We start from the raw sequence: 25,511 nt of genomic DNA on the forward strand, positions 1-25,511 counted from the left end.
AGCAGTAGAAGATGGACCAAGTCCTTGGGCCCCTGCACCCACGTGGGAGACCCAGAAGAGGCTCCTGGCGCAGCTCCGGCTGTTGTGGACAACTGGGGAGTGAGCCAGCAGATGGAAGATCTCTCTCTCTCTCTCTCTCTCTGCCTCTCCTCTCTCTGTGTAACTCTGACTTGCAGATGAATAAATAAATCTTAAAAAAAGAATAAGTAACAAACAACAACAACAAAAAATGCTGTCAACCCAATGATATTGTCACTCTACCCAGACATAAAATAGGACAGCTTCTTACTAGGAAAGTTGCCTGCTTCTGTTTATTTACAACAGGGGACCTGTAGGGTGTAACCTACTGAGAAATCCTACTTCTCCAGTGTCGGGGCCAGTGGCCCTGGCCCGACATGAGATGCAGCAGGCTGAGGCTGTCCCTTATCTAATCCTGTTTCCTGCGCTTATTGTCCTGATGGCCGAAGGCACAAGATTTTTCATCCCACATTCCTGCAGGCAGGATGTGACTTCTGATGAAGGTCTATGATGTTCTTTGCTCTATCTGCAGAGCTTGTACCCTGACCATTGCTACTTTGTAAACTTGCTCTATTCCTGTGCTATGCATGATTGCACACAATGAATGTTATCTGTATGGGGTCTGGGGTATATATCCTTGTCTTTCTGTGTGCTCGGGGCTGGAGACTGAAGGGTTTCCTTAGGGAGACTGCCTCCAGTCCCTCATCGCCGGGCCCCCTACTTTGGCTTGGAACGCGATGAGGCAATAAACGTGGTGATGAATTGACTGAGTGCTGCGTGTTTCCATGTGGTTTGTCGGGTGGCCTCCGACACTCCAGGTCCTAATCTCTGGCTGCTTTATAGCAATTTAGACTTGTTTTTTGATTTTGCTAGACATCAGCCAGCAAACAGAGGCCACAAACGATTATCAGCCTCTATGCCTTCTCAACCTACACCATTCCAGGGAAGGCTTACAACTACAAAAATAACACATGTGGGAAGTATGAGAATAAGTGCCTTACAAATTGAGTGTTATTGGATTTACAATGCTTGAGAGCAAGATGTCAAGCAATAGGGGGAGGAGGTTACCTATCTCAACACCTTAAGTTGTATAATAATTTCTCAAATTACTGAGGCCTGGGGTGGGAGGTGGAGTGGCACACAGCTTTGTGTAATACTTAGTAGCTACATGTAAGAATGAAATGGCATTCTTTGGGTCCTCCTACCTACTTAGCAAGATAAACTCCAGAAGGAGTACAAAAATTGTGAGGAATTTCTTGAAGGACAAAAATTTACCCAACACCTCCTTTTTAAGATGTTAAGAGAGTCAGCTTTCAAAAGGGAGGAAACTCAAAACACAAAACTTCTTTGAGCCCAAGGAGCTCACACAGAGGAAAGCAGCTCTTCCTCCGCAAGAGTTTTCATGTCAATCACCTGTCTTTATCCCTTTAAGACAAAAAAGGTGGAAGCCATTAGGCGGCAGGTGTAGGGGGTCATGTGGCCAAAGAGAATCTTTTGATACAGCTTTCACTCACTGTTGGGACAGGCTAGGGGTACATCATGTAAGTGATGAGGCCGCTGAAATCCTGCGAACACCGGAGTTTGTGTTCTTGGAGATGTCCTTCCCCAGGGAGACACTCAGAAGCCCGGCACGCAGCGGGGTGCGCGGCATTTTTCCAAGCCAGGTTCCCCGGGAACAGGATCACGCTGGGGAGGAGAGCAGTCCTGGAGAATCCCTTCAGAATTCTCCAGTCCGCACAGCGAGGAGTGCCTGTGAGTCTGGGCTGCAGGCAGGCCTGCATCCCAAATCCCCAGAGCTACTCGGGGGATCGGACTCTGACCCGGGAGCAAGGGGCACTTCTGTGTGGCTTGCGAAGAAGCCTGGACCTGGAATGCAAAATGTCCCCAGGATGCAGAAATAGCCGCTTTTGTGAAGCGCCTGGGAGAACTCCTCAGAGCCTTGGCGCGATACCCTGGCAGGACGCCGGCCCGCGGCCTGGCTGGACAGGTATTCACAGTCCCCGCCCGGCCCAGCTTCGCCCCCGGCGGCCCTCGCGCAGGCGCAGTGGCGCCGCGCTCCCTCCCCAGCGCGCATGCGCCGCCGGGCCGCGGCGCTCCCGGCCGGCCGTGGCGGCGGCAGCGGCGACAGAGGAAGTTTCCGCTTTGCACTCCACCCCGGTAGCAGCTTCGCGGCAGAGACAGCTTCCTTCGGACTCCCTGTGGGCCACGCTGCCGCCACACGACAGCCTGGCCGGATCATGGGGCTGCCCAAGGGGCCAGAGGGCCAAGGTCTTCCGGAGGTAAGGACCCCCCGGCTCCTTGACATGTCGGGGTTTCTGAGGTTAACGGGGGAGCCCGCGGGGCTGCGGACACGCAAGGACCAGGGTAGCGTTCGGGGCGCCCCGCCCCCCTCCTCTGGTGTGTCCACCGCGGGGCAGCGCCGGCCCGGTCCGCCGAGCGGGGTGAGCTCGGCCCCGTGCGGGTGGGTGGGGGCAAACTTCAGGCGCCGCGGGGTCTCGTGAGGGGCGGAGGTGGCCTTCCCAGCCCGACACCTGCCCTGACACGGCCCCGCACTCCGCGGGGCGCCGGGTCCGCACCCCTCCCTCTGTCCCCGGCTGTCGTCCCCGGCCCTCGGCGCCGCGGGTCGAGTCCCGAGGGCCGAGGCTGCTGCGCGCCGGAGTCACGAGACGCGCGCGCCGGGACCGTCCTGGGTAGGGTTGGGCAGAGGGCGGTGACCTTGGGGGCTCCTGCTGCCGCCTCTGGGGTCCCGGCGCCAGCGCCCGCCGCCCTGCTGTGCCTGTCTGTGGCGGTGTGGGGGAGCGGGTGACGCGGTGCTCCCTGAATTGACTCCGACCGCGGTGGCGGGACCAAGTTTTGGGGCCGTGCGCGCACAGCGGCTGTGTCCAGCTGGGTCAGCGCGCTGCGGTGTGTGGGGTGGGGACGGCGCCCCGGGCGGAAACGCTGCTGCCTCTCCAGAAGATAGCGGGCGCCTTTCCAGAGGTGTGTGTGTTCTTAAGTGCTCGCTTGGTCCTAGGAACGGGATCTCGGTGGTTTCCGGATTTCCACTGTGGCTGGAGATAAAGGTTTCGAAAAGTGCACTTATTTTCCTTGGACTGCAAATATCACTCAGCTGGGGGCGGGGGGGGGGGTTGCATCTGCCTTCTCTTCTGGTTGATTTACTCAAAAGCTTTGTCTCGGTTACTTAGATTCTGGGGAGTATCGGAATCCACGCTGCACGTCTGTCCCCTCCCTAAGGTTCTGAAGCAGGCATTTGGCAGGGTGACTGATGGCTTGACGCGCTGAGTGGTCCCTTCACTCTTTTCTCTGCGTCCCTCCCACATCTAAGATCTGTCATCCCACGAGGAAAAGGGGACCCATTAATTGAGGAGTCTCTGTTCTATGCCTAGAAGCATGGAAGGATAGATCCAGCGGTGTGTGTTGCCAGAATGCAAGTCCGTTTTGTGATTGTCTTAGAAAACCTTCCATTGCACGTTGTTGATGGGACTCCTGAGTCGTGAAGCATAGAATCCGTACTGGAATATCCGGAATATTTGCAGGTTTTTTTTGTTTTGTTTTGTTTTGTTTTGCTGCTACTTTATTCTAAGTTCTTCATCAGATTTTCATCTGGCCTTTTGCTGTAGTCTCCTTTCTGGTCTCCTAGGTCCTAGCTAAATCTTCCAACTCAATGTTTCACAAGAATACCAGTAGGAGAGTTCATAAAATAAAAAGCAGTCTGCTCCTGTGTACCCTTGTTTAACCCTTCACTGACTGCCAGGAGGCTGGGTCTGATTTGTTTTCTAAAAGTCTAAGACACACAGCTCCTGGCAATTAGGAGAAGGTGAAGGTTAATATAATTAAGTTGTCATCATTAGTCCATTTAACTTAATTCAGGTTTTTTTTTGTTTGTTTGTTTTTTTTTACCATTTACTGTATGTATGAAGGAACCTTGAAAAAGTTTGTGAAAAGTTTATTTTGGTGCAAAAATGTTTGAAATCAATGCATAGTGTTTTTCCATAATACATATTTTCCACGAACTTTTGAAGATCTGTGGTGTATGAAAGACAGTAAGATAGCTAGACTTAGTCTAGCCTTTCAACTTGCATGAACTACAGTGCACAGCAGTTGAAAATTTATTGGGCCTGGTTTAAGAGTTCACAGCTATTCATCTTTATTAGAAATTTAGTTTTAACAGCAATGTATTAATCAGCCTGGTGGCTTTTTATGGCTTCAAGAGAGTGTCTTCTCCCATTCCCTGTGTATTAGCCAGTGATGCTTTTCCATTTTTTTTTTTCAGTGTTGATCTGCAAAGTGAATTTGCAGTCAAACATACCTACGCACAGTATTGTGCCAAAAAGTTGTTTCAAAAGTTGTATTGCAGAAGTACACTTCTCCATTGTGGTCATAGTGGAAAAGAAGCATGGGCTTTAAGCATCTGCTGAGCTGGGCTGGGGCTGCTCATTAGATAGGTGTCAGGGCAGGGAGGGGTCTACTGTGATGCATTGTCCTCTTCTTGGCAGTGTTTTCAAGATAAATGATGATTGAATAAATAAAGCATTCCTGTTTTACATCCCAGGAGTTTAAGATAGTTATATCTCATTTCTTTTTCTTCTCTGTCTTCACAAACTGTAACTGCTTTTTATCTTCTTTTTGAGTCTCCTCACTTGTAGATGTTTCTTAACCCAGATCTTTTGCAGAAGGAAGAGAAGGTGTAAATAATTATTACCTTATTTTTGTATGTCTAGTAAGAACTAGAGAATGCTAGTCTTTGGAGTTTTTGGTAGGCTAGACCGAGGTCATTTGAGAGAGAGAAGAAAAATAAGCAGTTGTGTAAGGCTATCACCTGCCGTGCCTGCCCCCTACCCAGTCAATCCCAATCAGTTTAATGATTCCATGTTCAACTGGATTCATGTTAATTTATGTTAATGTAATTCATGTTAATATGTGTCCTCCCTTTCCTGGCAGTTTATAGTGCAAAGTAAACTTGCATTTTCATCGTCAGTGTCATGATTATGATAACATTTTGTGAAGTCATGGGCTAGGTTAGGTGGTACACTTCACTTAATAATTGAATGTACCGGAGCAGGAGAATCCAAGATGGCGGAATAGGAAGGGAGCACATTGATATTCTTCAGCAAGACACAGGTTAATAAAAGTGGAGATACTGCAGGGTCAAGGAAGAGTAGGGGAAGAAACAACAGAGGAAACTCTACCGGAACTAGTGATTCACAGCGGACCTGCGTGGAGAGCGTGGGAGCCCAAGTTCGGGACACCAGCAGCGGACTCAACGCACCAGCGCTGGAACGCGAGGTGAGCCGAACCTCCATAGCCCGAGACACCAGCGGGCAAGCGGAAAGAGGAGGCTAGAGGGAACGAGGCTTGAAACTCCGTGGGGAAAAGTTCACCAGGCTAACTAGAAGAGAGAGAGAGGAAAAAAAAAAAGTGACCGAAACGGACACGAGTTTCTCTCTCTCCGCTCACCCCTCAAGGGCGAGCAAGACAAAGAGCAGGCGCCATTTTGGACATACGTCATAAGCAGGGCGACCTCAGGTCTGCACCAGCCCTGAGCCTAGCAGAAAAACCTGACTCTGGGGGGAGGGGTGAAATAACTGGAGATTAGCATCTAACTTGGCAACCCAGTGGGAGACTGCAGAATTGGAGCCCACACCGAGGGCAGCAGAGATTCCCTGTGTGGTCCTTGGGAAAGAGCTTCCAATCTCTGGCTCCTGTGGGTATATCATTTGCCTGCTAACTACCTCCAATTACATTCAGCTGTGTGGAATTACTTCCCTTTTGAATCAACAAAAGAAAGAGACATTTACCACACCTAACCTGGGAGTGTCATCTTGACACACCCTCAACCCTGAGGAACCAAACACAGCTCTCAGTCCACACCCATCTCAAGACTCTAAGGCTCCACTAAAAGCAGACAGTCCACTTAATCTAGAGTCATAGTATAACAAGAAAAAAAAAAAAACACCACAGTGAAGAAACCAAATATCTCCAACATGCCATACAACAAACGCAAAAACCGAGGTAACAAGAACAAGGAAGACACTATGACGCCCCCAAATGAAAAAGACACCCCAACTCAAGATTATGAAGATGAGGTGATCGAAGAAATGCAAGAAGCGGATCTCAAAATATTGATAAGAACATTAAGAAGTTCTCAAAAACAAATTCTTGAACTACAGAAATCCTTAAAGGACAAGATAGAAAATCTCTCTCGTGAAAGTGAAATATTAAGGAGGAATCAAAATGAAATGAAACAACTAGTGGAACAAGAAATGGTGATTGTGACGAGAAATCATAATGAAATGAAGAATTCAATAGATCAAATGACAAACACATTAGAGAGCCTTAAAAACAGAATGGGCGAAGCAGAAGAGAGAATATCAGACTTAGAAGACAGAGAACAGGAAAGGAAACAGGCAAACCAAAGAAAAGAAGAAGAAATTAGAAATCTAAAAAATATTGTCGGGAATCTACAGGATACTATTAAAAAATCTAACATTCGGGTTCTAGGAGTTCCTGAAGGCATGGAGAGGGAGAAAGGATTAGAAGGCATTTTCAGTGAGATACTAGCAGAAAATTTCCCAGGTTTGGAGAAGGACAGAGGCATCTTAGTACAGGAAGCTTATAGAACCCCTAATAAAAATGACCCAAAGAGATCCTCACCACGACATGTTGTAATCAAACTCACCACAGTGAAACATAAAGAAAAGATCCTAAAAGGTGCAAGAGAGAAACGTCAGATTACTCTCAGAGGATCTCCAATTAGACTCACAGCAGACTTCTCATCAGAAACCCTACAAGCTAGAAGGGAATGGCGAGACATAGCCCAGGTACTAAGAGAGAAAAACTGCCAGCCCAGAATATTATATCCTGCAAAGCTCTCATTTGTGAATGAAGGTGAAATTAAGACTTTTCATAGCAAACAGAAACTGAAAGAATATGTTGCCACTCATCCTGCCCTGCAAAAGATGCTTAAAGATGTGTTACACACAGAAACACAGAAACATGGTCACCAATATGAAAGAAGGTAAAGGAAGGAAACCTCACAGCAAAAGATCACAGGAAGCTCAATTTCTCTTTGACATAGAATTAAACTCTGATGCACTGTTAGAGCAATGTGTTAAAGTAATCTATTATGTTCTCTTGATGTCTGTTAAATTCTAATTGTTCAAAAACAGCTGAATTTTTATTAAGAGCTATGGGTTATTTAACTATGTGCTTATTTTCAAAGACTTGAATAATCACCTTGTAACAATGATCAAATTTGGACTATGTTATGTCATGATTTTAAGGAATCTTAGTTCAACCAGATATTTTGGATTTTGATATTGGTCTATTATGCTATGTTATATGTGCGTACATATTGTATGTCCACATGGGGAAATTTTATTAAGTTTTATCTTAAATGGCTTTTAGATAAGATTGTCCATAAATTTAAGCTGCTAAAATCAATCAAAGATACATTTTAATTTGTGTGACCTGAATCTGTGTATCATATGTTTTAAACTTGTTGGTAGAAAGAAACTAAAAACATTTTAATGGTTGTGCTTAAATTTACTGGTTAAACAAACTACACCATCTTAGATATTTAAGAGGTGTTTTCAAATACATGATTCTTAAAATTTATAGAAGGCATTGGACCTTCTGGTAAATGTTTCATTAAGTGCTTATCTAAGGGTTGAAACGGTTTGCTAAGTATTCATGTAATATTGCTATTTTCAGCAAGTGATCTAGGACTTGCTCCCTCATTTCTCTATTCTAAGCCCAACTTGTTCTTTCATTTCTCTATTCTCTTCAAGGTAGGGAATTAATTCTATTATGAAGGAATCTGTAGGACGCACAATTTAATCTTTAGACCTTATAAGAGATGGCTAATATTTTTCTGTAATAGCATAGCCAAAATAAGAGCTTAAATAATAATCTCATAGCTAGATTCACATCGCCATCAGCGAAGTATACAGTAAGTAGAAAAAAAAAAACCCTCCCTTTCAGACCAAAGGGAAAGAAAGTTTTAAAGTGAGAATATAATTTTCCTCATGGGCATTGTCTACCTTAGAAAAACTACTACAGAACATGCCTGTGACTATAGACTTGTAGTTCAGGCCACCGAAGATTAGAGATGGGAAACGGGCACTCCCTTGACTTGCATCCTCTGGTCTGCTTTAACACAAACCAGGAGGAAAAGAAAGCTAGGCATCAGAAGCAATGGGTGGCAGGCCTATTAATGGCTGATCTGTACGGTGATCTGCCCTCAAGGAGACCCAACAGGCCAGTCCACTGCAGTGGCTTTCAATGTGGTAAGTCTGGGCTTCAGCAGAAGTCAGCTTGTGAAGAGCCCTGGCAGCTCTGCCAAGAGTTGGGTCACTGGAAATGGACCTGCCCTGGACTCGAAGGATGCCCAGGTCAGAGCCACAGATCTTATTGGCTCCAAGCTGAAAAGCCCTTCACTCAGCCCAACTTCCAAAGTGACCACTGCAGCTGAGGGGATGGTCAAGTAGGGTCAGCAACATTGCAGGCAGAACTGTAAATTTCTTGTTAGAGATGCCCCCTGCCTTTACCTGGCCAGCTCTCCTCCCAGGCCAGCCAAGTAATGAAAGTCAACAGAGTGCCTTCCCCTAGGAGGTTCACACCTCCCTTAGGATATACGCCATGTGAAGAGATAGATAGGTCTGGGCCTCTTAACTTACAAGGCCTAAAGCCCACCAGATTATTATCAAGCCCCTTCTATCAGGTTCTATTTGCCTCTCAATCAGAAAACTTAATTGTAGCTTAGACAACACCTTTCTTAGCTCCTCTAATAATGACTCTGTCCTTTGTTCTAGACCCTGTCTAGTACACTTGGGCCTCATTCCTTTGTAATCATAACCTCTACTCTACCACCAATGGCTCTACTCCCAACCTATGTGTACTGATGGTCCTCTTCCCCACTTAATGCTGTATAATTGTTCAGACCTGGTAAATGCCACTCTTAGGATCATTGGTTACTATCCTCACCCTGTCTTTTATGACCTTGTCTAAATATGATCAGAGTCGGGGAACTTGGAAGGCTTCCATAGCCTTGGCAACTCATGACGACAGCCTAGGGTGGTTACTGGTGCCATAAACTAGAGTGTCAATTTGTTGGGTCAACAACAGGAGCCACTGTGCGCTTGCTCCTGATGTGGGATCTCTGTCCTTAATGTACTGTACATTTTGATTTAATGCTATAACTAGTACTCAAACAGTATGTTTCACTTTGTGTTTCTATGTGGTGCAAACTGTTGAAATCTTAACTTAATATATACTAAATTGATCTTCTTTATATAAAGAGAATTGAAAATTAATTTTAATGTGAATGGAAGGGGAGAGGGAGCGGGAGAGGGGAGGGTTGCGGGTGGGAGGGAAATTATGGGAAGGGGAAGCCATTGTAATCCATAAGCTGTATACTGGAAATTTATATTCATTAAATAAAAGTTAAAAAAAAAAATAATTGAATGTACCATTGCATATTTAATAAACAGCCAAATGCTGTTTTGGTACAGAGGAGCAAACACAGATGTATAATAAATAGAGCACCGCTCTTGGACCAGCTAATAATCCAGTTGGAAAGGCCGTCAGGTACATAATAACAGACTTGTCACTCAGAAGAGGTGATGCTTAACTATATGAATGACATGAACTATAAATAAAAGAGATGTAGAGGATTGACCAATTTAGTCAGGATTTGTAAGGGATGACGTCAAATTGGAGCTAGAATTTGAAGGTGCTTTCTGGAAGGTTAGAGAAAAGAAGGGAGTGTATGGACAGTGAAGACACGGGAATGAATGCTGATTGTTGAGATTGGTTGAAACTATGTCTGGAATGCTTTGGAGGAGATTAAAGGATGAAGCTGAAAAGATAGGTGTCAGTCAAAGATCGGAATTTCAAACAAATTTTATCTTAAAGATAGTGTGTGATGCAGTGATGATGAGGACTGGGCAGTGTGCGAAAGAGGGATCACATGAAAGCTTTAGGAGGGAGTGTAAAAGAGATGAATAGGGAAGAAAGATTGGGAGCAATTGCGATAGTCATGACATGAAGTGTGAATAAAAGGAAGGGGGGGATAAATATGAGATGCATGGTAAAGGAAGGCGTTGAGTGAGGGAGTAGTCAGAAAATTTGAATTCATGCTTTTTTTTTTTTTTTTTTAGATTTTATTTATTTATTTGAGAGGGAAAGTTATTATAGACAGAGGGAAAGACAGAAAAGTCTTCCATCTGCTGGTTCACTTTCCAAAATGGCCGCAATGGCTGCAATGGCTGGAGCTGGGCTGATCTGAAGCCAGGAGCTTCTTCCAGGTCTCCCGCATTGGTGCAGGGGCCCAAGCACTGGACCATCTTCTGCTTTTCTAGGCCATTAGAGAGTTGGGTCAGAAGAGGAGCCTGCTATACCACAGTGCCAGCTCTCATTCATAGTGTTTTAATGCTACACATTTTTCATTAATTATTTTGAAGACCCTTCATTTGCTTAAATTTTAATTTTTTTGGTACCAAAATAAACTTTTAATTTCATTTCCTACAGAACTTTTGAGGTACCCTTGGATTTGAATTCCCTCATTTGTTCTTAATCCACTTATCAATAACTTCTAGGACATGGATGAGTGTAAAGTTAATAAAAAACAAAAAGAAAAACACCTTGTTTCTGTTTGTAAATAGCTTAGCTATTTGAGAATCCTGGCAAGTAAACCATGTGTTTGAGGAGAGAGATGTAATGTGCTCTTCTTTTTCCCAGGATTCCTTCTGCATATGATGAAGTGTTTTCTCCCCACTTGCTATGACGATTATTCGCTCATGGAGGGCTGGAGACTGTTCTTTGTGACTCCGGTAGCACCGTTCTTGTGCTTCTGAATGCTGCTTGCTGCATTTCAGAGAATCTGGTGCAGTGACTCAGTCAGCATCACCTGCTCCCTGGACATGTGATTATGGCATCACGGTATATACCTGGTGTTCCTTTATTCGGGATAGCTTTTGTCAAACTAACTTGTACCTTGTATTTTAGGTGGAAACAAGAGAAGATGAAGAACAAAATGTCAAATTGGCTGAAATTCTGGAACTCTTGGTTGCAGCTGGGTATTTCAGGGCAAGGATTAAAGGCTTGTCACCTTTTGACAAGGTAAGAGGACGCCTTTCTAACTGCAAGGACATGCTTAACCATGGCAGAGAAAGGAGAAAGATTGTGTTCTTCTTTCATGTTTTCCTTTCTCCCTAATTCTGATTCATTATGCAGGTATTCAGATTTCCTGTTCAAAGATGTTGTATCGGTGGATATAATAAGATTCTTTTTCTCAGTGCAAAGTTTTACTAAATGTAAAAAAGCCAAAGAAACAGTTCCTCCTGTCAAAGAATTTGGAGTTTGGATGGAGATCATAAAGTTTGTATAAAATAATCTGAGTTAATCATGAGTTATCCAAAGTCAGCATGCTCACTGACAAATGATATTATGTGGATGGTAAATGCTCCATTTGCAGGAGGGAGATATTACTATGGGATAGTCTTTCAATTTTGCAGGACCTTAAACAGTTATGTATAAGATATAAAAGGTTTTGAGGACAGAGATCTAAAAGAGTCACCCTGCCCTCAAAGACCACAACTGCTGTAGAGTGGGGAACAGGGACAAGTAAACCAGCATGCACAGATGAATGACATGGTGTAGTAAGTCAGCAGTGTGGTGTGCACAGAAGGGAAGCATCTAAGTTTAACAGGGTGAGTCAGGAAAGCTTTGGGAAGACAGCGCTAAGTGCTCCTGGAAGTGCATCGCAGAATCACTCTGGGTGGTTTTATGTTATAGATGTTCAGGCTTTTTCATCCATTGAAACTGTGGTTAGTTAGGTCTGTACTGGGGCCCTGGATTCTATATTTTATTGAACATCTCACATGAATCTTACCACACAGCAAGGATAACAGCCACTGATGTTTTTTCTGTTACCAAGCTGTGTCTGAAAAACATTTGGTTTTAAAAATGGGTTTTTAGCCTTAGTTTCATTTGCGTTGCAGAGAAGTCCTATAGATGAGAAAATAAAATGTTTGGAAATTAAAGTGATCACAAAATGTCTTTTTTTAAAAAAAATATTTTATTTTATTTGAAAGACAGAGTGACAGAGGTTCGTTCCCCAAATGGCTGCAACAACCAGACAACAACCAGGCCTGGGCCAGGTAGAAGCAAGGAGCCTGGAACTCCATCTGTGTCTCCCACATGGATGGCGGGGGCCTAAATGTGCCCAAGAACTTGGACCATCCCCTGCTGACTTCCCAGACACATTTGTGAAGAGTTGGATCAGAAGCAGAATAGCTGGGACTTGAACAGGTGCATGATGCCAGCATTACATGTGGTGGCTTAACCTGCTGTGCCATAATACCAGCCCCCAAATATCAGTCTTGCTGCCCATATGTACTTTGAGTAAAACACAGGATACCACTGGAATCTGGCACTTGTCTGAACTGGGTTAAGACTTCTTTGAACAGAAAATGAATGCCTGCTCCCTTTACGCTAAAGAAGACCTGTGTGTGATATGTCTGTTTAATAATTAAAGTCAGTTTCTCAGTCACACCAGCCACGCTTAGTACTCAGTAGCCACATGTGGCTAGAAACTGCACAAACAGTGCAGGTACAGAACATTTCTGTCTGCAGAAAGTTTTATTTAGCTGTGCTTTCCTACATGAGTTAAAGGTAAGGACTCACTCTCTTTATGTATAAAGGTATATAAATTTTGCAACACTTACAAATTGTCTTCCTTCTATTTAACCTTTCCCTGACCCTGAGAGAGAAAGCAAGCATTTTCTTTGTGTTTTTCAGGTAGTAGGAGGAATGACTTGGTGTATTACCACATGCAACTTTGATGTAGATGTTGATTTGCTTTTTCAAGAAAACTCTACAATAGGTCAAAAAATGTAAGTTATTAGGGTTTGCTGTGGAAAAACCTTTGTTGAGGGGGGAGAAGAGAACAGTCTTTAAGTTTTTTTTTAAATAACGCATTTATATTCACATTGTTTTTCATTTTGTGTGTTATGGGGTTTATATTTATTCTTAACACAGACTCTTAATGTTTATATGAGGATTATCGCCAATATTTTTAGCCCCAAGTTGATTGATTATTACCCCTCCAGCATATCTCAGTATGTTTTGTTATTTTTTTTTTCTTAATACAGACTAAATGTGATAAAGTAAGGGAAATATAACTGAATCCTAATATCCCATAGAAAATATTCTTAAATGTGTTCCAAAGCCATACATGATTTTTTCAATACAAATTGGTCAGGCCAATGGCATCTTTGCAACAGTGCTATTAAAATAAAATGATTTCTTCTGTTTCTCAGTGAACTGATTTTTTTTTTTTGTACTGTTTCTTGGTCTGAGGTCTACTGTGTCTTTTATTAACATAGATACTTCAACTTTCTTTTAATTGGCATTTGATGGTATAATATTTCTGTTCTTTCATCTTTTTGTCTTCATTTAAAGAGTCTGTTTTTGATCAATGGATTCTTGCTTTTTTAAATCCAGTCTGATAATCTTGATTTTTTTAAACTGTTTGCATTTAATCTATGTATAATATGGCTAAGTTTAAAGCTAACTTCTTAGTTGTTTAATATTCTGTTTTTCCTTTGTTCTCTATTTTTTTTCCTTTTTCAGCTTTCTTCTGAATTTAATATTTTTCTGAGATTCTGTTCTATCTTCACTATTGGCTTATTATTTATACTCTTTTAATTTAGTTGTTGCTTTAGGATTTACAATGAACATTTTTTAATTTGTCAACCAGTCTTTTTTTTTTTTTTTTTTTTTTTTTTTTGAGAGGCAGAGCGGATAGTGAGAGAGAGAGACAGAGAGAAAGGTCTTCCTTTTTGCCATTGGTTCACCCTCCAATGGCCGCTGTGGCCGGTGCATCGTGCTGATCCGAAAGCCAGGAGCCAGGTGCTTCTCCTGGTCTCCCATGCGGGTGCAGGGCCCAAGGACCTGGGCCATCCTCCACTGCCTTCCCTGGCCATAGCAGAGAGCTGGCCTGGAAGAGGGGCAACCGGGATAGAATCCGGCGCCCCAACTGGGACTAGAACCTGGTGTGCCGGCACCGCAAGGCAGAGGATTAGCCTGTTAAGCCACGGCGCCGGCCTGTCAGCCAGTCTTTATTACTATACTTCATGTTAAGTGTAATATTAGTGTTCTACACTGTACTACTTACTCCTCTTTCACATTCTTCCTGCTGTTGTTTATCTTTGCCTATGCTTTAGAGTCCTTTACATGTTTTACTAATCTTACTTTAGACCAGGGTCAGCAGACTTTGTGTGAAGAGCTAGCTGTAAATATCTTAGATTTTGTGACAGTATATATTGTCTGTGTCACAGCTATTCAACTCCGCTGTTTGAAAGCAGCAATAGACAATACATAAATGAGTGAGCACAGCTGGGGGAACTAAGGCTTGAGCATCTGCTGTGTGCCAGAAGCTGTGCTGGATGCTCTGTATATTTCAATTTTCATTACAACAGGTATTACCCTTGTTTTAGCAGTGAAACTTGGGCTGACAGAAGCCAAGGTCACATAGTATGCTAGAGTCAAGTCCTTTATATTCAGGCATTTCTAATCCTTTTTCTCTATCAAAATTCCTAGTGACTACTTTCCAAAGACAATGAAGTTTGAGTATACCTACCCCTGTTGTAGGGGTATCTGATTTTTCCTTCTCTCTCCAGCCTCAATCTAACATAACATTACTTTTATAATGGCAAAGACATGATAGTTAAAGTTTTTTGTAAAATAACAAATTGTCTACACTTTCTCTATGGGTAGATTCTAAATCTATAAACAATATTTACAATGAGAACTAAGAATTGTTGATGGAATCAGAGAAAATGTAATCTTCAGAACCATAATGTGTTTAAAGAAGAAAATTTAAAATATCACAGTCAAAGGGAATTCTTTTTATTTATTCTAGGAGAGGGAAATGTCCAAACCACAGGCTGTTTAAGGCCCACAAAATTCATTTGATCTGCCCTTGTCAAGGCAACCACATATGGGACTCAAAATTCAATAAATCTAGAGCAGGCTAATTTTTGAGATGATAATTTTGTATGGCCCGTGAATGGTATTATGAATGGTGCAAAGCGTGCTTGGCAGATAAAAGATTCTATACACCTGATACTCAACAAATGTTTATTGAGCTGGACTATGGTTAAGACATTAATAGGGGTACTTTGGATACATTAATAAAAATGTGTCTGATCCTCATTTGGCTTAATAGTCTCATGGGGGCAGACAGACCATAAAGAAAATTTAATAAATAAGTAAATTATACATAGAAGGAAAATACGTGTTAAAGAAAATATTGAAACTGAGGAGATGTATAGTGAGAGACATTTGGGTAGGAGACAGTTAATAGTTTTAAGTAGGACAACGGTGTAGGTCTCCTTGAGAAGATGGTATGGAAGCTAAGACTTGTGGGAAGAGGGTTCCAGGCAAAGGGAACCTGTGTTCCAGCTCTGGCACTTATGTTTTATTATTTAACCTTCACAACAGTCTTTGAATAGGCAGGACAGGGACTGCCCTTCATTTTTGTTGACAGTATTAGACCAAAGGGACCAGATGCCTTGCCAGATGTCCTAGAGTGAGTGGTGGGGCTGGAATTTAGATACTGGTTTTGACTCATTCTCTTTCAAAGTGCAGTGGAGGAAGAAATAGTGCACTACACACTCCTAAAAACTAAAAACTACAGGAGTCAATTTAATGACAAGGAGGCATGTTAAAATCTTAGGGGAATGGATAGACAATTGGTATATCAGTTAAGATCCTGCTTGGAACACCTATATCTCACATCTGAGTGCCTAGGTCCAAGTCTTGGCTCTGTTCCCAATTCTAGCTTCCTACTAACGTGTACCCTGGGGGTCAGTAGGTGGTGGCTCCAGTACTTGGATTCTCCCCAAGCATGTGGGAGACCTGGATTGAGTTTCTGGCTCTTGACTTCAATGTGGACCAGCTCTGGCATTTGGGAAGTGAACAGATAGGAGCATTCCCTGTCTCTTTTTCTCTGCTTTTCAAATAAAATGTAAAGATAAATAAATAATTTAAAAATCTTAGACTAGGACATCTGCCTGGTGACCTTGGTGGTTACCACTTTTCCTGATTTTTAGGAAGACACAAGATCTACCCTGAGCTCTAGGAAAAACCAAACTGGACATGGTGAGTTTCAGTAAGAAGTCTTCCTGACTTTCTTCCCCTGCCTCCAGTCTGCCTGTGTTTCCTCCCATGTCCACACCTCCCGGCAGTGTTGATGTCTTCAGCTACTTCCGTGTGCTGCTGAGGCTTGGCAGTAATTTCTGGGAAGCTGATTTAAGAGGGTTGTAAACCCTGATATGACCCACAGTGCCCTTCCCTAGGGGCCTTTATGAATTAGCCGGATAGGCAGGCTTAGAGGAGTGGCTAGGGAGAACTGTGTCTGAGGGTAGGGGGTTGTGTTGGATGGTGTTGGGGGTCCCAGCCTCTTATTATCAGGCTGCAGAATGGTTCTTGGTAATTGATAATGCTATGCAAATATCAATAGATCTTTAGCCACTAGAGGGAGCTCTCTACCTGACAAACCAAAAATGTGCCCAAGGAAGGATTGTATTCATTACATATATACTCTTGAATATATAAGTAGCTAAGATCTACACAGAGCTAAGATCTACACAGAGCAAAGATACAAAACCAAGGTTGTGGGGAGGGGGTAGCAAATGTTTGGTACATGGTTGAAGCACTGCTTAGGATGCCTGGTTCAGGTCTGAGCTCCTCTGCTTCTGATGATGTCGTGACTCAAATTCTTGGGTCCTTGCCACTTAATGGGAGACCCAGGTGGAATTCTGGGTTCCTGGCTTGGGCCTGGCCCAGACCCAGCTGTCAGAGCATTTGTGGAGTGACAGATTGAAACACTGGATGGAAGATATTCCTTCCCCCAAGTAAAAATGAAAATAAGTTAATTAAAAAAATTTTTTTTAAACCCTGGGTTTGGTACTTACCCTCATTTGCTGAGTTTGGACATCTCTTGCCATAATAGGATCAAAGAAATTATAAAAAACAAGGCGTGGGAATTCAATGGAGAACAAAAGTAAAAGTAAAGCTATTGCCAAACTTTGCTACCTAACTAAGCCATTCTCACCCCGGTAGACCTGGGCAACCCCAGTCTTCCCCACGAGGGCAGGCCACATCTCATGGCAGAGTAGACCCGTGTGTCCCAAACACAGACTGCTCGGAAGGAAGGGGCCAGCAGTGACTGAGAGCCACACGATGATTCCTTCTTGTCAGACCTTTTCAATAAAGCACCCTACTTCCTCTTCTGTTGGGGAGAAGGAGGGGAGGCAGGGGAGAGGCAGATATTGTCCTATATGTTCTTGAGTGTGAGGTGCTCAGCCTTTTACTTCTGAGAATGTGAGGCGTCAGTCTTCCTCTGCCCGTGTTTTGTTTTCTCTTAATGCCTTAGACTTGATGTTTAACCTGGCAGTGAGGTGTAACTGTCACCCTCAGCCTCACACCCTTAACCCCACATGTGAAGCTACTTTCCAGATACCAAACACTGTTTCGAAGTGTTGTCTAAGGACCATTCCCTGGGGGGCTGTTCAGCTCTTGCCTGTGGGTCATTTAGTTCCCACTAAAGGGATAAGACCGGCGCTGCAGGCAGAGGATTAACCAAGTGAGCCACGGCGCCGGCCCCGTGATTGGTTTTAGAGTATCAAAATTTTTATTTTATTTTAAACTGTTTTAAACCAGTGTAGAGAACCCCAAGTTTCCTTCTTTTTTTATTTGTATTTATTTTGAAAGTCAGATACACAGAGGGAGAGACAGAAAATGATCTTTCATCTGCTGGTTCACTCTTCAGATGGCCACAATGGCAGGGCTGGGCCAGGCTAATCCAGGAGCCAGGAGCTTCATCCAAGTCTCCCACATGAGTGGCAGGGGCTCATGCACTTTGACCATCTTCCAATGCTTTTCTCAGGCCATTAGCAGGGAGCTGAATTGGAAGTGGAGCAACTGGGACATGAACCAGTGCCCACATGTGATGCTGGCATCTCAGGCATTGACTTAACCTGCTCTGCCCCAATGCCAGCCCCCTCCAAGTTTCTTTTGAGAATGGGTCCCTGTGTGTGTCTTAATATTCTGAACACCTGACACAGGATCATATAATTATTAGCTGCCTGAATGATATTAAGGAAAACATTGGATGGTAATGTATATAAAAGACATGTGGCAGTGATAACTTTATTTTACCATACAAGGTTGTTAACAAAATAATGACTTACTTCTCACATTCCCATCATTTTGTAAAGAAGCAAAAATATTTTAAGATCAAAAAAGTAGGAAGAGCAACATCTAGGAATAAAGGATTTCTATGTTCTTACATGCACACGTGCAGACATCTAAGTTGTGTTTATTTTTCTCATTTTGTGGCTCACCAGAAGGATGTGGTCATGTCCTGGCACTGGCCTGGCTTTGAGAAGCCCGACATTTTTCTGGGGGTGGTTCTCAGACTTCAGAGGTATCTAACCATTCAACCTGTTCTCCTTTTTGCTGCCTTTTTATGTTTCCTCAAACAGAGCTCTATCAGAAAAAATTGTCTCAGTCCTGCCAAGAATGAAGTGTCCTCATCAGCTGGAGCCCCACCAGATCCAGGGGATGGATTTTATCCACATATTTCCCGTGGTCCAGGTGAGAGCCTGGGACGTCTGCACTGGGTCCTGGAGCAGTGGGTGTGAATCGGAACAACTGCAGCAGAGTGTGGTGGTGTTTGCTGTCATCCTCCTCAGAACAGCTGCCAGTGTTCCATATACCCCTGTTTGTGATGTCCCTGGTTGTAAATCTTGAATGTTCCGCTCAGTGGCTTTTCATTTCCTGTTGGTAAAGCTAGAGTTCCACAGCCCTGTATACTTTAGTCCCTTTAACATATTCAGCTTGATTTTGACCCTTGCTTGTCTTTGTCCTTTCTGTTCTAGTCCTTCTGATTCTCAGTTTTTCCCCATACTTGTTATAGTCCTCCTGTTACCGAGACTTTGCATATGCTGGTTCCTTGGGCTAGAGATGTTATTCCTCTGTCTTCTTACCTGTTAATTCACATTGATCCTTCAAATCTCAGTTCCACCAAATCTCTTGAAGAAAGCTTTCCCTGTTCACCTAATCAAGAACAGATTCCTTTCTGTATCCATACATAAGACCATAGACCCTTCCCAGGAATCTTCTTCCTTCCTACAATTTATAGCCATATATATATCAATGTGTGTAATCATTTGTCCGTCTCCCATCAGATCATAAGATTCATAATGGTAGGCACAATGGCTATCTTGTTCACTGTTTTGTCTCTAATACGTGCAGGAATGTTTGATGTAGATGTTCTGCCTTTATTTATTGGCTAAATGACTTCTGTCCACCTTGGCTTATTCTCAAGACTGATTAAGTGGCTTGTGCTGCACACCTTCCTGTATTCTGTACAGTGCATCTGTTTGGGCTCCTGTCTGCTACCTTGAAAAGACAGAGCAAAGGGAGTGACATTTGTTGCCTGCTGTGTAAACAGTACTTCGAATCCAATCCTAGTATAGTTCCTTGAAATGTCTATTATAATTCCAGTCCTACTTTCGAGGACAGTGAGATTTAGATGGTAATCAGTTTGCTTATGGACAGAGCACTGGTGAATGGAAAGCAAAGATTCCAGTCTAAACTCCCTGTCTCCAAGCCTTGTGCCTTTGCCACATCACTAATCCACATAGCCACCTCGCAGGAAGCTACATAGCCTTTGCCAGAAAGACTTGGTTAAGATTATGTAGCTTAGGAGTTAAGAGCAGGGACTGTGAAGACTTCCAGGTTCAAATCTTTGCTCTGCCATTTGCTGGCTATATTAGTTTTGGGCAGATGACTTGACTTCTCTTAAGTAGAAATAATAATAGTACCTACCTGATAGGGTGGGAATTAAGCAAGTTAATAGTGTGAATAACTTAGATGTTTTATTATGTACTTTATAGGTGTTACATAGTTGTTTTTCTTGTTACTATTATTATTATTTGTTGGAGCTTCCCTGCACTTGACTTTAAATCAAATGCCATGAGATTAGTAAATTAGAGGCTAACAGTTTAACTTAGAATTTGATTTGCATGTTGTTAGACATTCTGCCTGTCTGATACAGGGGCTGACAACCTGATCCTTTTTGTGAAAATGGGAAGTCAGTAATGATTATTTTTGAAACCCCCAACACCATCACACGGTTAAGTTGTTCCTTTCCCCCCATAGCCTGGACCTCTAGGGACTAGACCTGACCTAACCCTACTGTAACTTTGGGGACAAAGTACCTAATCCTGTTACGAGAAGAAGATTGGGAGGTGATCTTCTGTAGTCAGTTTGGACATTTGAGTGTCTGTGAATGCTGATGTTTGAGTGGAATTCTGGAGGACTTCCTGTTTGGAAAAGAGAATCTAGGCTGTGGATACCAGGTTTCTTAGTTTCATGGATCTATAAGTTTTAAGGCAAAAATGGAGCTTGACTTAGAGTTAGCTCCTAGGATTTGCCTGTGAAGCACATTTTTTAAAGTGACTGCTATCTTGCTTTCTCTGTCATTTCCTGAAAGAATAGCCATTTGATTCCTAATCAAGAAAAAAGGACAGTCCTTCCAATTGAATAAAGTTAGTACCATGAAAAACTCACCACATGCCTGTAGTTTTTTCCTGTAAAAAACTAGTAAAAGAAAATAATGGAGCAGCATTTGGAACCATTGACTTAGTCACATGGTATGATTCTAGAGGCTCACCACTCAGGTTCACACCATTTAGTAAAGCTGTAGTATCACTCAAATTGCCAGCCAAGGGAGAAAAAAAGTAGATCCAACTTCCAGCCACTGGTAATTCTAGATCGCATCTTTTTTTTCCCATGGCAAATGTGTGAATCCAGGAAGGGAGGTATTATTCTCAAATGCCAGAGGCCCTGTGGCATAACTTGGCTGTTCTAGAGGTTCCTTCCTCAGCTCTTCACTGGCAACTCCAAAACAGCTGTCATTTGTCTAAGGGAAGCTTATGACTCAACAGGCTTTCCCTTATCTGATCACACTTTCCAGGAGCCAGCCAAATAGTGTCTCAGAGTAGACTTCAGATTAACGGTGCAGATCGGAAAAGGCAACAGACATGAAAGGGCAGAAACTGAGTCTGCCATGCTAATTTGAATTGAGCTATTAGCCAGCTGCCATAACGTCCTGGGCAGTAGTCCTGGGGTGGGAATAAAGATGAGGGGCTATAATAGTTCTGAATACTCTGATTTTCTGCCTCTGCTTTGGGATTTTGGTTAGTGCCTGAGATCATTGTTTGGAAATGGAGGGAGGTGATGGAAATAAAATATAAATTACTACATAAATGGAAATTACTGACAAGGTATATTTCTCATAGTTATTTCTTTCCACCCCTGTACTAGGCAGTTGCTTCTGAAGCATGTCTTTTTCTTGAGCTGTCTGCCTCTGGGAAGAAGCCTTTCTCTTTCCTTAATGTCAGGAGTACCTTGTAATCTATATTACATATCATCTGACAGCTTTCGTGTGTAGCTGACCTTGTTCAAGTGTGCAGTGCTCTTGGTAAAATACAGGCACTATCCAAAACTTGCTTTTGGAATGTAGTGGCTTTCTCTCTCTGGAAAGAAGATGACAAGCAGCATCTCCCCTCAAATCTCCAGTTAAAGGGCATGAGTGAAGAGCTAGGAGGAAGAGCATGTGCTCTTTTTGCACTTTACTCTCTTACCCTCGGGGTACAGTATTTGGATCTTCCAGAGCCTGGGTGTACATGAATTCACTGGAGTTTTCAGTTGGAGAAAACAAAGAGCAGGTAGTTCTGGATGTCAGTCCAATAGAGCTGGGAAACATGAAGAATGGAGGAGCCTCAGGGCTGTGACTCCCATGTTGTAGCTGGTCAGCTACAGGCCAGTGGGCAAATTATGTAGTCTCCCTGCACCTCAGTTTCTGTTAAATTCAGCCTACACCATCTACCTTATGTTGTCCTGAGGATTAACAGAGAGAAGTTCCAGCAAATTAACCTGATGCCCTGAGCTATGTACTCAGTTATAGTGTTTTCAGATCTGAGTATTTGGGGCCTTTCTTCATCTATCCAATAAGGGGTTGTAGTAGGTATTCTCTGTGATTCTGTCATCTTTCATTGATCTGTGGTGAAAGTTCAGAAAAGAGGGATTTATGTTAATATCTGTCCCTGGGCCCACGTGGTTGGGGGAATAGATATATTTATCTTGTGCTTCAGATTTTTTTTTTTTAAAGATTTATTTATTTACTTGAAAGAGTTACACAAAAAAGGAGAGGCAGAGAGAGAGAGAAAGAGAGAGGTCTTCCATCTGCTGGTTCATTCCCAAGTTGGCTGCAGTGGCTGGAGCTGAGCCAATATGAAGGCAAGAGCCAGGAGCTTCTTTCGGGTCTCCCATGTGGTGGAGGGGCCCAAGGACTTGGGCCATCTTCCACTGTTTCCCAGGCCATAGCAGAGAGCTGAATTGGAAGTGGAGCAGCTGGGTCTTGAACTGGCACTCACATGGGATGAAGGCACTGCAGGTGGCGGCTTAACCTGTTATGCCACAGCACCAGCCCCTGTGCTTCTGAGCTTTACTGAGTGCAGTACCTGTGATTTCATTTGCTTTCACAGTAGTTCTGTGATAGCAAGGTAATCCAAGAACTGAGAAAGGCAAACTGAGGCCTGAGCTCCTGCACTGCTACTCAGTACTGTGTTCCATCGAATCCTGCTATCTCACATGCCCAGCCAGAGTTGCTTTTCTTGTAGCACAGCATTTATTGATAGTTTTTTTTTTTTTTTTTTTTTATTACCTGGTCAGTTCAGTTTTGCTGACTTGAGTTCGTGAGTTGGGCCATCTCTGAACTGGACTTCACTGGAGTGGGATCTCATCCCTTCAACTCACATTCCTTCCCTTTCTTCTCCAGTGGCTGGTGAAGAGAGCTATAGAAACGAAAGAAGAGATGGGTGACTACATCCGCTCCTACTCCATATCCCAGTTTCAGAAAACCTATAGCCTCCCTGAGGTAGGTGTTGCCTGTTTTTTTGTTTGTTTGTTTTCTCCTTTGTTTGAATGAGGGAATGAATGCACACTTAGAGACTCCCCAAGAAGGACCAGGGTAACTTCAGTATCTCCTGCGTGGCATCTCTGCACCTCCTTGGTCTTGCCCCAGCATTGAAACTGGGCCTTCTGGTTGGTTAGAGCTTCTTCTTTACATGGCTGCACAGTAGAAAACTCTAAATTTTGATACTTGATTTAGAATTTTTATTAAATCTCAGGAAGAGTGTATATTTGTATAAAACATTTTTGAGAAACCACTTGTCTTGTGCATTCCTGTTGCAGCAGTCTATAATAATTGAAACAGCAATACCAATAACTAATAGCTGTAAAATACTTGCTATATGCCAGTTCCAGCCTATCACATGCCTTTTCTTCTTTAAGCCCTGTGACTGTCTCCTGAGATAGATGTTGTGGTCCCTGCTTTACAGATGGAGAAACAGATATAATGGTTATGTGACTAAAATTTCAGAGCTCCTAAAGATTTGAAATAGAACATTTGTCTTAACCACTACACACTGAGCCCCCAAACCCCCTTTTTCTTAGTGGCTGTAAGGGTCTGTGCTGGAATGATCTGCAGAGGGAGAATACATTCCTACTTGTTAGAAAATTGAGACTTCTTCAGGCAAAGCAGTAATGAAAAGTCCATTTATAAGGCATTTTTCTGAACAATCTAAGTTTTACTCTTTACAGGGGATTTATGTAATCCCTGCATTTTGTTTCACAGGATGATGACTTCATAAAGAGAAAAGAAAAGGCCATCAAGACAGTTGTTGACCTCTCTGTAAGTTCCCTTGTTCATGTGTTTCTGTGTAAGCACTACATAGCCTTCTTTCATGTGTTTGGTTTAAAGTACAAAAATGCTGCAATCTGAGCTTCCTCCTGCTGGGATTTCCTGCGAGCAGGCCTCAGATGGGTGAGCTGGGGAACTTATGCCATGTCAGAACCCTGTACTCACAGGTAATCTGCCACAACCACTGCCCTGTGTTCTCAGTTCAGTTTTAAAGGTGAAATATCCAAATGCAAAGCTCTTCCTCATTTATCTCAATGACAGTTGTAAACTTTGAATAACTACAAAGAACAGATGATGAACTGGAGATGAGGAGATTGAGGTTACTGATTTTCCCTCATGGTGACTGTGGAGAGGCAGAATTGCTTCTGAGCTTTGTGCAGGAGACTGATATGTCCTTTGTCATCGTATACAGCATCTTAATCACTGGGAATCCACACAGATGTGCCTACTCCTAACATGAGGGCCAAAAGAGAGCTTTGGTGCTCCTTTTCAAAACACTCTGAGCCAGAGCCAGTAGAACCTTGTCAGGGGCATCTGCTCTCCACAGACTCTCTACCTGAGCTAATGGGAATAAAGCATCAATGTCTGGAAGTGTACACTCTGTCTCCTAAAGAAAATATTTAGTGTTCTTTTGCTTCTTTTCTACTTGGTCTGATTCATGTCATACTAAACATTTGATCACCCTTGTTTGTGAATTGTAAATAAGCTTATACTTGTAGCTTTAGTTGATTTTTACAGTTCTATTAACATGCCACTAACATGGCACTCAGTTTAAATATCAGAGGTGTTTTTTATACAGATGCCTTGGTTTGCATTTTATAGTGATAAAGATTGAAGGTGTCTGGTTTGTATAGCTTTGTGAAGTGGTTATGGAGGTTTTCCAGAAAAAGAATTCAAAACTCATTTAAGAAAAAAATGTGTTATCGTCCAAAGTTATTACTCTGAAAAGAACAATTGTTGTTTGATGATGAAAGACATACAGTGCTCATTTAGAACACAAAAGGCTTGTTATTTTATAGTTGTTAGATATTTTTCTCAGTTCCATCTTAGAAATGGGAGAGATGGAAAAGCTTTTAAGATGATGATACTCCAAAGACAAATACTATTTTAATATTTGGTGGCAGCATTAAATAATAAAAGAAAAATGATATGACATAATAGTGGTTTTCTTTTTTTTTTTAATTTTTGACAGGCAGAGTGGACAGTAGAGGGAGATAGAGAGAAAGGTCTTCCTTTTTGCCGTTGGTTCACCCTCCAATGGCCGCCGCGGTAGGTGCGCTGCGGCCGGCGCACCGCGCTTTTCCGATGGCAGGAGCCAGGTGCTTCTCCTGGTCTCCCATGGGGTGCAGGGCCCAAGAACTTGGGCCATCCTCCACTGCACTCCCTGGCCACAGCAGAGAGCTGGCCTGGAAGAGGGGCAACCGGGAGAGGATCGGTGCCCCGACCGGGACTAGAACCCCGTGTGCCGGCGCCGCAAGGCAGAGGATTAGCCTGTTAAGCCACGGCGCCGGCTTTTTTTTTTTTTTTTTTATTTAGTGAATATAAATTTCCAAAGTACAGCTCATGGATTACAAAGGCTTCCCCCTGCCAGAACTTCCCCCCTACCTGTAACCCTCCCCCCTCCCACTCGCTCTCCCCTTCCATTCCCATC

At 43.1% G+C, this 25,511-nt stretch overlaps 1 protein-coding gene across 3 annotated transcripts in view; it reads left to right on the forward strand.

The window, feature by feature from the left end:
* Nucleotides 1–2,105: 2,105 nt before the first annotated feature.
* The window catches only part of CCDC93 (coiled-coil domain containing 93), a 126,047-nt gene continuing 102,641 nt past the window's right edge, over nucleotides 2,106–25,511 (forward strand). For all 3 annotated transcript variants that reach the window (XM_062185269.1, XM_062185360.1, XM_062185314.1), the window contains exons 1-6: nucleotides 2,106–2,297; nucleotides 11,026–11,139; nucleotides 12,820–12,914; nucleotides 18,573–18,684; nucleotides 22,937–23,035; nucleotides 23,795–23,851. In XM_062185269.1, the coding sequence (XP_062041253.1) occupies nucleotides 2,256–2,297; nucleotides 11,026–11,139; nucleotides 12,820–12,914; nucleotides 18,573–18,684; nucleotides 22,937–23,035; nucleotides 23,795–23,851 (519 nt within the window). In that variant the 5' untranslated portion in view covers nucleotides 2,106–2,255. The remainder of the gene's footprint in view (nucleotides 2,298–11,025; nucleotides 11,140–12,819; nucleotides 12,915–18,572; nucleotides 18,685–22,936; nucleotides 23,036–23,794; nucleotides 23,852–25,511) is intronic.

This window comes from Lepus europaeus, chromosome 1 (assembly GCF_033115175.1).
Source record: "Lepus europaeus isolate LE1 chromosome 1, mLepTim1.pri, whole genome shotgun sequence".
In the NCBI taxonomy this organism is placed as follows: Eukaryota; Metazoa; Chordata; class Mammalia; order Lagomorpha; family Leporidae; genus Lepus; species Lepus europaeus.